Here is a 14283-nt window from a genome sequence, read left to right as displayed (position 1 = left end):
CTTGAATTTTTTTGTTAAGATAAAAAAAAATAGTAATTTGAGTTATGAGTACATGTGTAAAACCACAAAATCATTTTTCTTTTAAAAGGTTGGAAAATTTGTAATCATGACTTAGCAGATATTCACATGATTAGACGCGTAATTTAAAGTTTATCTACAACAACCTCGTGTTTCAAATCAAAATAGCCCATCCTCAAACTCAACGTCAACAAATAGTATAATACATTTGTCTTTTATTCTTTTGTGTGAATTAATTTTCTCTTTTCCTTCTCCCAAGCATTTTGCAATGAAAAATTTAATCACTCATTACTTCTTATACTTGTCCGTATTTTTCTACACGGGCACGTATTAAAATATTATAGCAAGTAGACTATCGATAACTTTACTCAGTAAATACTATGACAAATATAAGCTAGCTAGCCAATATGGATCAAAAGATATCTATTTATTTTTGGGAGAAGTTGATAAGTGCCCCTTTTATAATTGAATTAACTAAAAATACCTGCAGAATAAATTTAGTTAAAATATACCTTCTTTTATAATTGAATTACCCAATATACCCTCAAATATCTATCAAATTCTTTTCAGTCTTCAATGCAGCCACTTCGAATTCCACCATAGCAACTAAACGCACGCGCTCTGCAGTCTGCCATAGCCATCGTCGATCAGCCTCCTCTGGCATCTTCAGCGTCCCTCAGCCTCCACCACCACCGAAAAAAACATTACACCTTTGAAACCGCAACCGCAAAAGCCAATGTCCTTAGCTATTTGAAGGTATGTAAGTTTCTCTTTTCATTCTGAATTAGTATTAGTTTCTTTTTCTAGATCTTGTTTCTCCCTCTTTCAATCTTCTATTATATTCTGGTTTGTAAGACCTATGTTCATATGAATAAGTTTGTGTGTATTCAGTTTGACCATTTTATGAAAATATAATGCTTTTTAAGTGTTTGTTGAAATAACTAATAGAAATTATAAAATCGTCTAAGAAATCTGGGCTCGTTCATCATTATGAGATGAATATCCAATTCCCAGAAATGCCCTTCTCTGTGGCCGAGCCAGAGGTCGTCACACTAGACCATTTTGATAAATCTATTACTTACTAGAGAATGTTGTCATAACATAAGTTGGGACCACTGTTTTTTTTGTCACGATAGAGTGACAATGGCAAGGGACTTGTGTTGTGAAATTAATTCATTTGAGATGAGAAGCTCCGCTTGAGCTTCCATTCCATGCCATAGTTTTCTATTCTTCTTCCTTTTATTGTATTGTATGGGGTTACCTGTTCTGTTCTACTCTAGTAAATTAAGAGGTAGACACACGGACTCAAATGAGTTTCTATCTATATCTGCTGAATGGGATATATCACTTCTCTTCTTTTTCAAGGCTCTTTTGAGTATTTGGTGTATGTACTAATACCATGTAGTAGTAAAGTACTAAAATGGTTTATTCTTTTTATCAAGAGCATAGGCAGCAAGATAGGACCAGTGAACGAAGCCAAAGACTGGTCGAGGTATGCTGCATTATTCATTGCCCATATATTGCTATTTTATATTATGGGAGAGGTATACGCTAATACTAGCATTAGCAACTTCATATATATATATTCATATATGTTGTCTATGATTTATATACTTTTAACATTTGATGAATGGATATTTTATATATGTATATAATTATATATATCCTGAAATTTATTAAATTAGAGTTTGTATATGCATAAAAATAGAGAGCAATGTTCTCTCAAGGTAGTGGAGAATTTATAACAATAATTTTTTTACTTTGTGGCAAATCAAATGATAGCCATAATAAAAATCTTTTTCTATACTGTTGTTAGACAAGAACAACTTGTATAAACTTTTATGTCAAATGCACTTAAATAGCGTCAAAGTAAAGCAAGATAAACTTAGTTAGTACTTGCTAAAAATACTTTTTATGCTTGTGTTCTTATAAGCTTACATCTAGTTGTAAACATATTAGAGAATATAGTTTTGATTGGCAATACATTTTATCCAAATTAAATGAATTAGTTTTCAATTTCTCTTGATGAAATTTGTGCTGTGTGATTTGATTGGTGCATTTGAAAATGTAGCCTTCTCCCATCTTCTACTATGCCCCTCTCTTTTTTTTACCTTTGACTAGGATCCTCTATTGTCTTGATTTCACACATTTATGCAAGAGAAAAAACTCTTTGAAGACTATGTGAAGGACTTGTCGAGTGATTTGCAGGTAACATGACATTTTTGTTGTTCATAATTTTTGGTTGGAATTGATGGAGCCTTCTCGAATTATTTTTGATGTAAAGGAAAAGACTAATTGAATTTATAATTCTAATATTGCAGAAATAGAATCAAGGATGTTGTACATAGTATTTAACGGAAGATGGAATGCACACAACAAATATGTTGATCATGAAATCAAACTCCTAATGGTGCATAAAGATATAAAATTTTTGGATTTGGTAGATAAGATACACAACTTGCTCAATTTGAATCGAAATTTGGTTTCGATCAACATTCTATTTGATGTGAATATGGGTACAAGCAAAGGAATGAAGATAGAAAGCGATATGGATTTAGAGGCTTACTTGATCGAGAACAACACAAAGGAAGATCTGAGAAATTGTCCTCTTATTGTTGAAGTAATTGAGAAGAACCAAACAATGGCCTTGTCAAGAACAACTAGCATTGCTGCAACTACTTCAGCAAGTAACGCAACAAGCAGAAAAAAGACAGCAGCAAGCAGTAGCGCTTACAGCGGCACAAACAGCACATCATCACGAGCTTCTTGTATGGCTACTGAAGGAGGACAAGAAGTTCAATCACCTCTAACTGTCTTGCCAAGTATGGGCATTGAAGACCTAAGAGTGAATCATATGTTCAAGAACAAAGAAGAGTTGAAATCTGCTCTTTCGAGGATTGCTATCAAGAAGCACTTCCAATACAAGGTTAAGAGATCATGTTCGCTGACATTTTGGGCAAAATGCATAGATGAAAATTGTGAGTGGTACCTCCGCGCTAGAAGCTCTAAAACATCAAGCTACTTCAGAGTTATCAAGTACAAAAATTTTCACTCATGCTCCTTAAATCACAAAAGTACTGATAATAGACAGGCTAGTGCAAAAGTAATCAGTGATTGCATCAAAGAAAAGATTCGTGACCCGAAAACAAACTACAAAACAAGACAAATAATAAATGACATGCGAGATGAGTATGGAGTGCAGGTAAAATATAACAAAGCATGGAGGGCAAAGGAACTAGCAAAGAATAATGTCAGAGGATCATATGAAGAGAGTTATGCTGAGTTACCTGCGTACTTACATATGCTGAAATTGTCCAACCCAGGAACCATCACAAGAATTGAGAAAGATGATGACAATAGGTACAAAATTTTGTTCCAACTCATGTCTTTTCCTTTGAGTCTATGTTGTTTATTTTCTACAATAAGTGTTGTATATTTTGCTCATTTTTTTTTTCCTTTTATGATTATTTATCTGGAAGATTGATTACAAGATTCTTGAAATAATTTTTGTTTTTTGGCATTGATATACAATGCATCTTTCATAAATTACATAATTCATATAAACTACAACAAAGCCATAAGAAGTAGGATTATTTTTTATTTTTAATTTAATTGACTGTACAGTTCATGTTCTTGTTAATAAAATTATGGATGAAATTTTTATTGCTAGTTTAAGATTGGAAGTTTAAGATCTTATAATGAATAGGTCTTCAATATTTTTTTTTTCTTTAGTTGCTTTCCTTCTATGTTAAAACAGCTTGATCATTACACTAAATGAAACATGTTCATAGTTTAACAAAACACCAACACTGATATCCATGTCGAGTTTTATTTTCTCATTGTTTTCATAAATTCATAATCATCATCATCAATATCGATTAATGGTATAGACATTTTATTAAAAAAGGATTTTGAGAGCATGGGAAGTTCAAAATATATGTATGCAATAGTGGAATGATTTTTAGGTGTTTTTAATTCCGATATTTGGTGGTTGGTTTGTATTTTTTTACAGGTTTAAATATATGTTTTTGGCTTTTGGTTGCTCGTTGGATGGATGGAAACATTGCAGACCTGTTGTAGTGGTTGACGGAACTTTTTTAAAAGCAAAATGTGGAGGAACGTTATATGCAGCTTGCGCTAAAGATGGAAATAACCAAATCTTTCCTCTTGCCTTTGGAATTGGAGACTCTGAGAATGACAAAGCGTGGAAATGGTTTTTCAAAAGGCTTAAAGAAGCAATAGGTGAACGAGAAGAGATGTGCATAATATCTGATAGGCACATCAGCATAAAGAACGCGATTGCAGAAGTCTTTCCAAGAATATACCATGGGATATGTGCTTACCATTTGAAGCAGAACTTAAGGAGTAGGTTTAGGGGTGTGCACGTGCAAGCCACATTTGAAATTGCTGCTAGAAGTTATTCAGTTCCAGAGTATGATTCTGCTATGGCTGAGTTGCGCAACATCAATCCTGAAATTACCACATACTTATTGGAAGCAGATCCAAAAAGGTGGGCTAGATCGTTCTTTCCGAAAAGAAGATATAATATTATGACCAGCAATATTTCTGAGTCAATAAATTCTACCATTGAACATGCAAGAGACCTACCTATAACTCCATTAGTAGAAGCTCTTAGAGAAATGGTACAAGATTGGTTCTCAAGACGAAAAGAGGCAGCTACATGCCAATTTTTTGACATGACAAAATGGGCAAATGACGTAATGGAGAGCAAACTTGATCAAGCATTTCGAATGAAAGTATGTATAGAATCTGTTTATTTATTTCACAACATATATTTTAAATTGAATATTGCTGAAATGAAATTATTGCATGGTCTATATTATTCTATGCTATTGTGGATAACCTTCTTATGGCTAACTCGTTCTATACGACCTGTAACAATTTTACATTCCAAATAACTATGCTTTTATGTTTTACTTAATAATTAATTTTTTTCACAGGTTGATAAAATAGATATGTTCAAATATCAAGTCACCTATGGTGACACAACCTTCATTGTTGATCTGACTGAAAACTCATGCTCTTGCAAGGAATTCCAACTAGAGGGAATTCCATGTGCTCACGCCATTGCAGCAATCGATGCGAATCATTTTGATAAATACAAGTTTTGCTCTGAGTGGTATAGCAAATCTGTTTTGTTGGAAACATATGCAGGTTCAGTTAACCCTCTTCCAAATAAAGAGGATTGGAACACCCCAGATGAAATTAAAGAAGACCGCATCAAGCCTCCTGAATTCAAAGTTAAACCAGGACGTCCTAAGAAAAGAAGAGGAGAAGGAATTGGAGACTATGCCAAGCGTGGTCGACGTCGAACGATGACATGTGGAAATAGTGGAATATTGGACCACAATAAAAAGAGTTGCAACCACACAACCAACCAATTCTAAAGTAAGGCTAAAGAAATATCAAATATTTGACATACTCTGTTGCTTAAACACATATAGATTTAGGCTTGCATCATACTCTGTTATTTGCTATTTGGTTTGTCAGCCTTTTCCTTCTATTAAGTTTGGTTTGGCAATGTGGAAAATGAGAATTATAATCATTTGATTAAACATAAATGTGAACTACAATGAATCATGAATGAATAACTGTCTTCTAATCTCAACCATTGGAGGAAAGCATGGTTGATACTTCCTGTATTCTTTTGTATCTCAAGTATTGATCAACTTTGCAGGCAAGGATTCTAGCATTGAATGATAATTACTTTTTAAAAGTTGGGGGTCACTTGGTAATCTCCATCAAGGCCAATTGCATAGACTCTACAATTCCCGCTGAGCATGTTGCTTGAACATATATAGCTTTATGTTTTAGACTTGAAATTAATAATAATATGTATCAGTTGAAGAAGCAAAGATAGCAGAGCTTTATTGATTTGTTTTTTATTTTCTTGTTGGATTGTAATTGCTGAACATTTTTGATGCATGAGCTTTATTGTAATCAAATATTTGACCACACTTTTTAAGACTGTAGACATACCTTTTCATTTTAATTTTTACACATTTGGTTCTCATTTATGTTTTTGATGATATAAATATATTATGATGCTTACTTTGTAGGAGCTAATATTGACATTTTTATACTATATGGTTTCAGAATTCTAAGAACATAAATTTTTTTCATGTGCAATGTTTAGAGAAATGCCTATATTTCAACAATTATTTCATGTCTTTCTTTTACTTTATTAAAACAACATTGTCATCAACTATGTATGTAATCATTTATAAAAATTAGACAAATAACAATATAATATATGTTTTAGGGTAGTAATCATAGTTTAAGTTATTTAAGGTATATTGTTTACCTTATTTTAGGCATGTTGTTTATTTCATTTTAGATACGTTATTTACCTAAATTAACGCATGTTGTTTACCTAAAAAAAACATGCTTTTTTCACCTTATTTTAAGGCAATTTGTTTACCTAATATTGGATGACTTTTTAGGTAAACACCTAAATCTAAATAAGGCACGTTGTTTATCTTATTTTAAGGCACGTGGTTTACCTTATTTTAAGGAACATTGTTTACCTTATTTTAAGGCACGTTGTTTACCTAAATTAACACATGTTGTTTATCTAATGAAATATTGTTTACCTTATTTTAAGGCACGTTGTTTACCTAAATTAACATATGTTGTTTATCTAATGAAATATTGTTTACCTTATTTTAAGGCACGTTATTTAAAATTTTAAATAAATTATTGTTTGTTATTTTAAATTACATTGCAAATTGTTGATAATGTAATAATTATGAACATCAAAGTGCCAAGAAACAAAGATTTTTTTTTTTTAAAAAAAAATAGTGTTTAAAACTTATTATTATATTTTTCTTTCTCAAACAAAATAAATAATATTTGGAAAGTTATTTGTATTTTTTCTTATCCATTTATTTCTAATGGATTTATTATGCTTTTTTTTTAACATTGTGCATATATTTTGACTTTATCTTCTGCAATATTCAATAATTGTCCTAAATTTTTATAAAAAATCATGACTTTTTTTAGTGACAACTCATATACATATATTTATTTTAATCTTTATATATTTATGGATTTTTTCATAAAAATTTAGCTAATTATAATTAAATAATAAAAAATTTAAAGTTTTATTGTCTTGCACTCTCCTCGGTATCACACAAGAAATTTTTTTAAAAAATATTGCTAACCAATCGTGGGACGCCACCTATAGAAATTACTAGGCAAAAGTGGTGCCCAATAGCAATGTTGTTTCTACAATATGCCTATAGCCGTTCTCTTTCCTTCACTTCTCACACGAAATTCTTAATTTAGGTAAATAGTTTGAATTTAAATATTTTTGTGCGATATTCAAATAATAAAAAGGTAAACATCATGCCTTATTTTAGGTAAACAGCGTGTCTAAATAAGGCATGTTGTTTACCTTTTTTAAGGCATGTTGTTTACCTTATTTTAAGGCACGTTGTTTACCTTATTTTAAGGCATGTTGTTTACCTAAATTAACATATGTTGTTTATCTAATGAAATATTATTTACCTCATTTTAAGGCACGTTGTTTAAAATTTTGAATAAATTATTATTTATTATTTTAAATGACATTGCAAATTGTTGATAATGTAATGATTATGAACATCAAAGTGCCAAGAAACAAAGATTTTTTTTTTTTAAAAAAAAAAATAGTGATTAAAACTTATTATTATGTTTTTCTTTCTCAAACAAAATAAATAATATTTGAAAAGTTATTTGTACTTTTTCTTATCCATTTATTTCTAATGGATTTATTATGCTTTTTTTTTTAACATTATGCATATATTTTGGCTTTATCTTCTGAATATTTACTAATTGTCCTAAAATCTTCATAAAAAATCATGACTTTTTTTAGTGACAACTCATATACATATACTTATTTTAATCTTTATATATTTATTGATTTTTTTCATAAAAGTTTAGCTAATTATAATTAAATAATAAAAAATTTAAAGCTTTATTGTCTTGCACTCTCCTCGGTATCACACAAGAATTTTTTTAAAAAAAATATTGCTAACCAATCGTGGGATGCCACCTATAAAAATTATTGGGCAAAAGTGGTGCCCAATAGCAAAGTTGTTTCTACAATATGCGTATAGCCGTTCTCTTTCCTTCACTTCTCAGACGAAATTCTTAATTTAGGTAAATAGTTTAAATTTTAATATTTTTGTGCAATATTCAAATAATAAAAAGGTAAACAACATGCCTTAATTTAGGTAAACAGCGTGTCTAAATAAGGCATGTTGTTTACCGTACTTTAGGCACGTTGTTGTTTACCTTATTTTAAGGCACGCTGTTTACCTTATTTTAAGACACGTTGTTTACCTTATTTTGAAGCACTTTGTTTACCTAAATTAACACATGTTGTTTATCTAATGAAATATTGTTTACCTTATTTTTAAGGCATGTTGTTTAAAATTTTGAACATCAAAGTGCAAAGAAACAAAGACTTTTTTTTTTTTAAAAAAAATAGTGTTTAAAACTTATTATTATACTTTTCTTTCTCAAACAAAATAAATGATATTTGGAAAGTTTTTTGTATTTTTTCTTATCCATTTCTTTCTAAAGGGTTTATTAAGCTTTTTCTTTTAACAATATGCATATATTTTGGCTTTATCTTCTGTAATATTCACTAATAGTCCTAACACTTTAAAAAATATCATGATTTTTTTACTAACAACTCATATACATATATTTATTTTAATCTTTATGTATTTATTGATTTTTTCATAAACGTTAAGCCATTTAAAATTAAGATTTTAAAAAAACTATTTAATATAGGTAAATAGAAGAAATTTTAATATTTTTGTTGTTTACCTAAATTAACACATGTTGTTTACCTTATTTTAGGGCACGGTTTTTACCTTGTTTTAAGGCACGTTGTTTACCTTATTTTAAGACACGTTGTTTACCTTATTTTAAAGCACGTTGTTAACCTTATTATTGTGCAATATTCAAATAATAAAAAAGGTAAACAACATTCCTTAATTTAGGTAAACAGCGTGTCTAAATAAGGCATGTTGTTTACCGTACTTTAGGCACGTTGTTGTTTACCTTATTTTAAGGCACGCTGTTTACCTTATTTTAAGACACGTTGTTTACCTTATTTTGAAGCATTTTGTTTACCTAAATTAACACATGTTGTTTATCTAATGAAATATTATTTACATTATTTTAAGGCATGTTGTTTAAAATTTTGAATAACTTATTATTTGTTATTTTAAATGAGATTGCAAATTGTTAATAATGTAATGATTATGAACATCAAAGTGCCAAGAAACAAAGATTTTTTTTTTTTTTAAAAAAAATAGTGTTTAAAACTTATTATTATACTTTTCTTTCTGAAACAAAATAAATGATATTTGGAAAGTTTTTTTGTATTTTTTCTTATCCATTTCTTTCTAAAGGGTTTATTAGGCTTTTTCTTTTAACAATATGCATATATTTTGGCTTTATATTCTGTAATATTCACTAATCGCCCTAACACTTTATAAAATATCATGATTTTTTTACTAACAACTCATATACATATATTTATTTTAATCTTTATGTATTTATTGTTTTTTCATAAACGTTAAGCTATTTAAAATTAAGATTTTAAAAAACCTATTTAATATAGGTAAATAGAAAAAATTTTAATATTTTTATGCAATATTCAAATAATAAAAAGGTAAACATCATGTGTAAAGCCCGCTTAGTTAATTTGGAAATTATCAGTTGATTGTGATTAATTATGAAATTATTTATAGCTATTTAAATAATTTATTATACTGTTATTTATGTTATTCAGTAGCTTGCATATTTTGCATTTCCGGTGTCCGGTATTTTGGAACTCGGCGTTTGGCTCAGTAGAAATCACAACTTAGTATGTTAGTAGTTTGGGGACGGGTTTTAGACATTGGGAATGTCGGTAATGGCCGGGAATTTAGAATTTCCCAAAAATACCCCTTTAGTATGATTTATGTGATTTTATGGTGGAGGGGCAAAATGGTCTTTTTGCGCCAATGACTTTTTGTCTTTTAGTGACTTTTTACTTGGAAATTAAATAATTATTTAATTGTATACTTGGCTGAAATGAATATTGCATGTAGTTTATTTCATTTCTCTTTTTATCAAAAAATCACTAAGTTTAGAAAAAAGAAAGAAAATTTCCAAAATTTCACTCAAAGCTCTCTCTCTTTTCCTCTCTCTCTCGGCTGTGCATGTGGGTGAAAAAGGGTGGATTTTTGCTTTGATTTTCTAGTGGATTCTCATCCAAAGCTAAGCATTCTTCAAGCTAGGTTAGCTTCTTTAGTTTTCTCTTGAATTTTGTTGAAAATATGATGATTCTTGCATGATTTTTAGTTGTTGTTGCTGCTGTGATTTTGTTGTTAATATATGTGGTTTAAAACATGTTAATTGATGTTAATTGAGCTATGTTGAAAGCATGTTGGATAGATTGTTTAAAGCTTTGAGTTTTCTATGCAAAAATGTGATTTTTGGAGGAAAATATTGTGATTCTGTTTCTGTGTTGTTGCTGTAGTTTCTAATAGTTTTCAGAGGCTTATTCATGCATATTTGAGTAGAATTAACTAGGTTTGAATGCATGTTTGTGGGAATTGCTCAAGTTTGAGTTTAGAACTCAAAGCTTGAGCTTTAATGGCATTTTGTGTATCTGTGAATTCTGGGTTAGTTTGATGCCTTGGATTTGTTCTTTGGGGTATTTAGAGCAGGTCTGGAAGGTTTGGAACCAATTGGGTTTGATTTGGTTGAGTTAGGAATTTTTGAAAAATTCCTGGGAGGAACCGGAATTCCGGATGGGTGTCCAGTAATTCCCAGAACCGGAATTCCGGTTGGGCAACCGGTCTACCGGTTGAGGAATTTTCAGAAACCCTAGTTTTCCTCGTTTTTATGTTTTTAGGGGTATTGCCATGTTTTTTATCGATAGGGAAACTTTTAGTTCCAAGTTTTAGTCCCCGGGAAGTGATTTAGCGTGTCACTTATAGCGTTGTGATTTTTATGGTTTAGGAGCGTGTCTGCCGCTCGGCTTCGGTTCCTAAGTAAAGTTGACGGCACACTGAAATCGGAATCCAGGTAAGATTAGTATAACAGTATGCATATGTAGATTACATGTTTAGCGAGCATGTAGGAAGCCTATTAGATTACATTAGTTGTATGTTGGCTTCGAACCATCCAACCCTGTCACGTCGGTACAGGCTGGAGTATGACCAGCAGCCGGAGTATGACCGGTTTGACCGATCAGGCTGACACTTGGTTGGTGGTTCCGTGCTATTGACGTATCCCGTCGGTACGGTGGAGTATGACCAAGCCGGAGTATGACCGGTTCGACCGATCGGGAGGATATAGTAACACGTCAGTACAGCCTGGAGTATGACCAAGAATGAGTATGACCGGTTTGACCGATCAGGTTGTTACGTGTCAATAGTACCGTCCCTATGAACGTTCAGAACTCAGTACCATGTTGGACATGGCAGTAGTGGCTCAGTACCATGTTGGACATGGCAGTAGCGGGACTCAGTATCGTGTTGGACACGGCAGTTAGAATTATGTATGATATTATTATGCTTTTCTTACTGAGTCTGTCGACTCACAGTTTACGTTTATGTGTAGGTAAAGGCAAGGCTATAGCTGATGGACCGTGAGCGAGCTTATGAGATTGTACATGTCGGGGCGGTTAGGCCTGGAGCGTACGATCCTCGGGACAGCAAGGCTGAAATTTTGTAACTGGTCGTTAGACGACTTTTAATTTTATGTAACAGTTAAACAGTTAAATCTTTTGTAAATGATTTTATAATCGGGATCCCGAGTCTTTTGTAATATTGTTTTATAAGTTTAATTAAAAAGCAAAATTTTAATTAATCACGTTTTTCCATAAACCTCGTTGATTAGCAACGAGCTGCACAGTACGTTTAAAAATCACGTAATACGCCTAAGGTAGTTAGGGTGTTACAATTTGGTATCAGAGCCGCCAGGTTGTCTTCCGAAGATCGTCACGACATGTACAATCATCATCAGCAGTTAGCTCGGTTCACGGTTCAGTAAGCCTTTATTGCTTTAGTAGTTTATTTTATTCAGTTATGAAAAAGAAAAGCCTGTTAGGAAGCATGTTAGTAGCCTGATAGTAGAATAGGCGCATGTTTCGTTTTTAATTTCCAAATTAAGCGGCATTAGTAAGCTCTCCTTGAATACGACCTGATATGCCAACTCTTGGTTTCGCAGGCGGTTCTAACTAGATGGACGCCAGGCGGACTACCAGGAGTCAGGGCAACTCCGTAGGGTCGAATCAAGGTCAGGGAGCTCAGTTTCCCCCACCTGCTAGGGGCCGAGGTAGAGGTCCCCGAGGCAGGGCTCGTGGCCGGGGTGATGAGAACCCGCCACAGGCTGCCCAAGCTCCCCCAGCCGATCAGGGAGCCCCGAACTGGGAGTTACGGTTTGCGGAGATGCAAGCCCGGATCGAAGAACAAGACCTCGAGATTCAGAGGTTGAGACAGCAGGGTGCTCCTGCAGTTCCTGTGCCCATAGTTCCAGTGGCACCTGCCCGCCGCCTGTGCCGAGATAGTGGTGGCGGCCCATAGATTGGAACCATTGTATGAGCGGTTCCGGAAGCAAGCACCTCCGGTTTTCCTGGGAGGTCCGGACGTGATGAAAGCCGAGCAATGGCTGACGGTGATCACCAAGATACTGAATTTCATGGGTGTCACCGGTAACGACAGAGTGGTGTGCGCCACGTTTCAGTTCCAGGAGGACGCTCTGGTATGGTGGGACATGGTGTCTCAGATCCATGACGTCACCACCATGACCTGGGAAAGGTTCCAGGAACTCTTCAACGCAAAGTATTACAATGAGGCGGTCAGAAGCGCCAAGAGGAAAGAGTTCGTTCACCTGACCCAGCGGGAGAACATGAGCGTCACTGAGTATACTACTCAGTTTGATCGGTTGGCGAGGTTAGCCTTGGGAATTGTGCCGACCGACTTCAGCAAGAAGGAGAAGTATCTGGACGAGTTGAATCCCAAGATCAGGCATGACCTGATGATCACCACCGACGACAGCACCACCTATGCTCTGATGGTGGAGAAGGCACTGCGAGCTGAGGGTGCAGTGGGGTGTATGTCAGAATCAGCCAGTACTCCGGTGAGTGGCGGAGCTCCTACCCCTCCTGCATCAGGCTATAGCAGGGGGAGTAGTGGATCGGCCATTGACCAGAGGAAGAGAGCACCCACTGCTTCCGGTGGCTCGAGTCAGAACAAGAGGTTCCGGGGGAACCAGAACAGAGGGAGTCGCCCAGGGGGTACTGAGACCCGCTTCTCCTATCCCGAGTGCCCTAGCTGCAAGAGGCACCATCGGGGTGAGTGCAAAGGTCAGGGATGCTTTCATTGTGGCATGCCCGGACACTTCAAGAGGGAATGTCCCCAGCTCCGACCAGAGGCACCGCGAGCTCCAGCGATACCCACTCCAGCCAGGGTGTTCGCTATCACGCAGGCTGATGCAGATGCCAGCCCATCAGTAGTCACAGGTCAGCTTTCTATTAACAACTCGCTATATTCAGTGCTGTTTGATTCTGGGGCTACACATTCTTATGTGGCGGCCAGAGTCTTTAGTAAATTGGGTAGACCCTATGATAGATATGAATCAGGGTTTGGAATCCTGTTACCTGGCGGGGAATTGGTTATCTCCAATAGGTGGATTAGGTCTATGCCGATCAGGATAGATGGTAGAGAGTTAAGCGCTGATCTGATAGAGATGAGCTTAGTCGAATTTGATATTATTTTAGGAATGGATTTCCTATCTAAATATTCGGCGAGCATTGACTGTAAAAGGAAGATGGTGGTCTTCCAACCGGAAAGTGAAGAACCGTTTGTATTTGTGGGTTCAGTTCAGGGATCTCGGATCCCGGTGATCTCGGCTATGTCAGCGAGAGAATTGTTGCACGGCGGGTGCTTAGGGTTTCTGGCCGTGGTGGTGGACACCACTCGGCCAGACACCATTCGGCCAGAGGACATCAGAGTGGTTCGGGAATTTTTGGACGTTTTTCCCGAAGAGCTTCCAGGGTTACCACCTCAGCGGGAGATTGATTTCGTGATTGACTTGGCACCAGGGGTGGAACCGGTTTCCAAAGCCCCGTATAGGATGGCTCCAGCTGAACTTAAGGAATTAAAGATTCAGCTCCAAGGGTTGCTTGACATAGGGTTCATTCGGCCCAGTGTGTCACCCTGGGGAGCCCCAGTTTTGTTCGTCAAGAAGAAG

At 34.6% G+C, this 14283-nt stretch overlaps 1 protein-coding gene across 1 annotated transcript; it reads left to right on the top strand.

Moving 5' to 3' along the window:
• Positions 1-2117: 2117 nt before the first annotated feature.
• LOC115712279 (uncharacterized) lies at positions 2118-6052 on the top strand. Its single transcript, XM_061102366.1, has 5 exons — positions 2118-2226; positions 2340-3378; positions 4031-4775; positions 4980-5427; positions 5717-6052. The coding sequence occupies exons 2-4, from the start codon at positions 2354-2356 to the stop codon at positions 5424-5426; spliced, it is 2217 nt and encodes a 738-aa protein (XP_060958349.1). The 5' UTR covers positions 2118-2226; positions 2340-2353; the 3' UTR covers position 5427; positions 5717-6052.
• Positions 6053-14283: the final 8231 nt, after the last annotated feature.

This window comes from Cannabis sativa, chromosome 8 (assembly GCF_029168945.1).
Source record: "Cannabis sativa cultivar Pink pepper isolate KNU-18-1 chromosome 8, ASM2916894v1, whole genome shotgun sequence".
Lineage (NCBI taxonomy): Eukaryota > Viridiplantae > Streptophyta > Magnoliopsida > Rosales > Cannabaceae > Cannabis > Cannabis sativa.
Note: the sequence above shows the minus strand (reverse complement) of the source record. Positions and strands in the feature narration are given on the sequence as shown.

Bases quoted from the DNA above. Each gene is read 5' to 3' on its own strand.
- LOC115712279 (XM_061102366.1), top strand. From the start codon at position 2,354: ATGTTGTACATAGTATTTAACGGAAGATGGAATGCACACAACAAATAT. The intron at 3,379-4,030 runs GTACAAAATTTT...ATTTTTTTACAG, and splicing joins GAGAAAGATGATGACAATAG to GTTTAAATATATGTTTTTGG. The intron at 4,776-4,979 runs GTATGTATAGAA...TTTTTTTCACAG, and splicing joins ATCAAGCATTTCGAATGAAA to GTTGATAAAATAGATATGTT.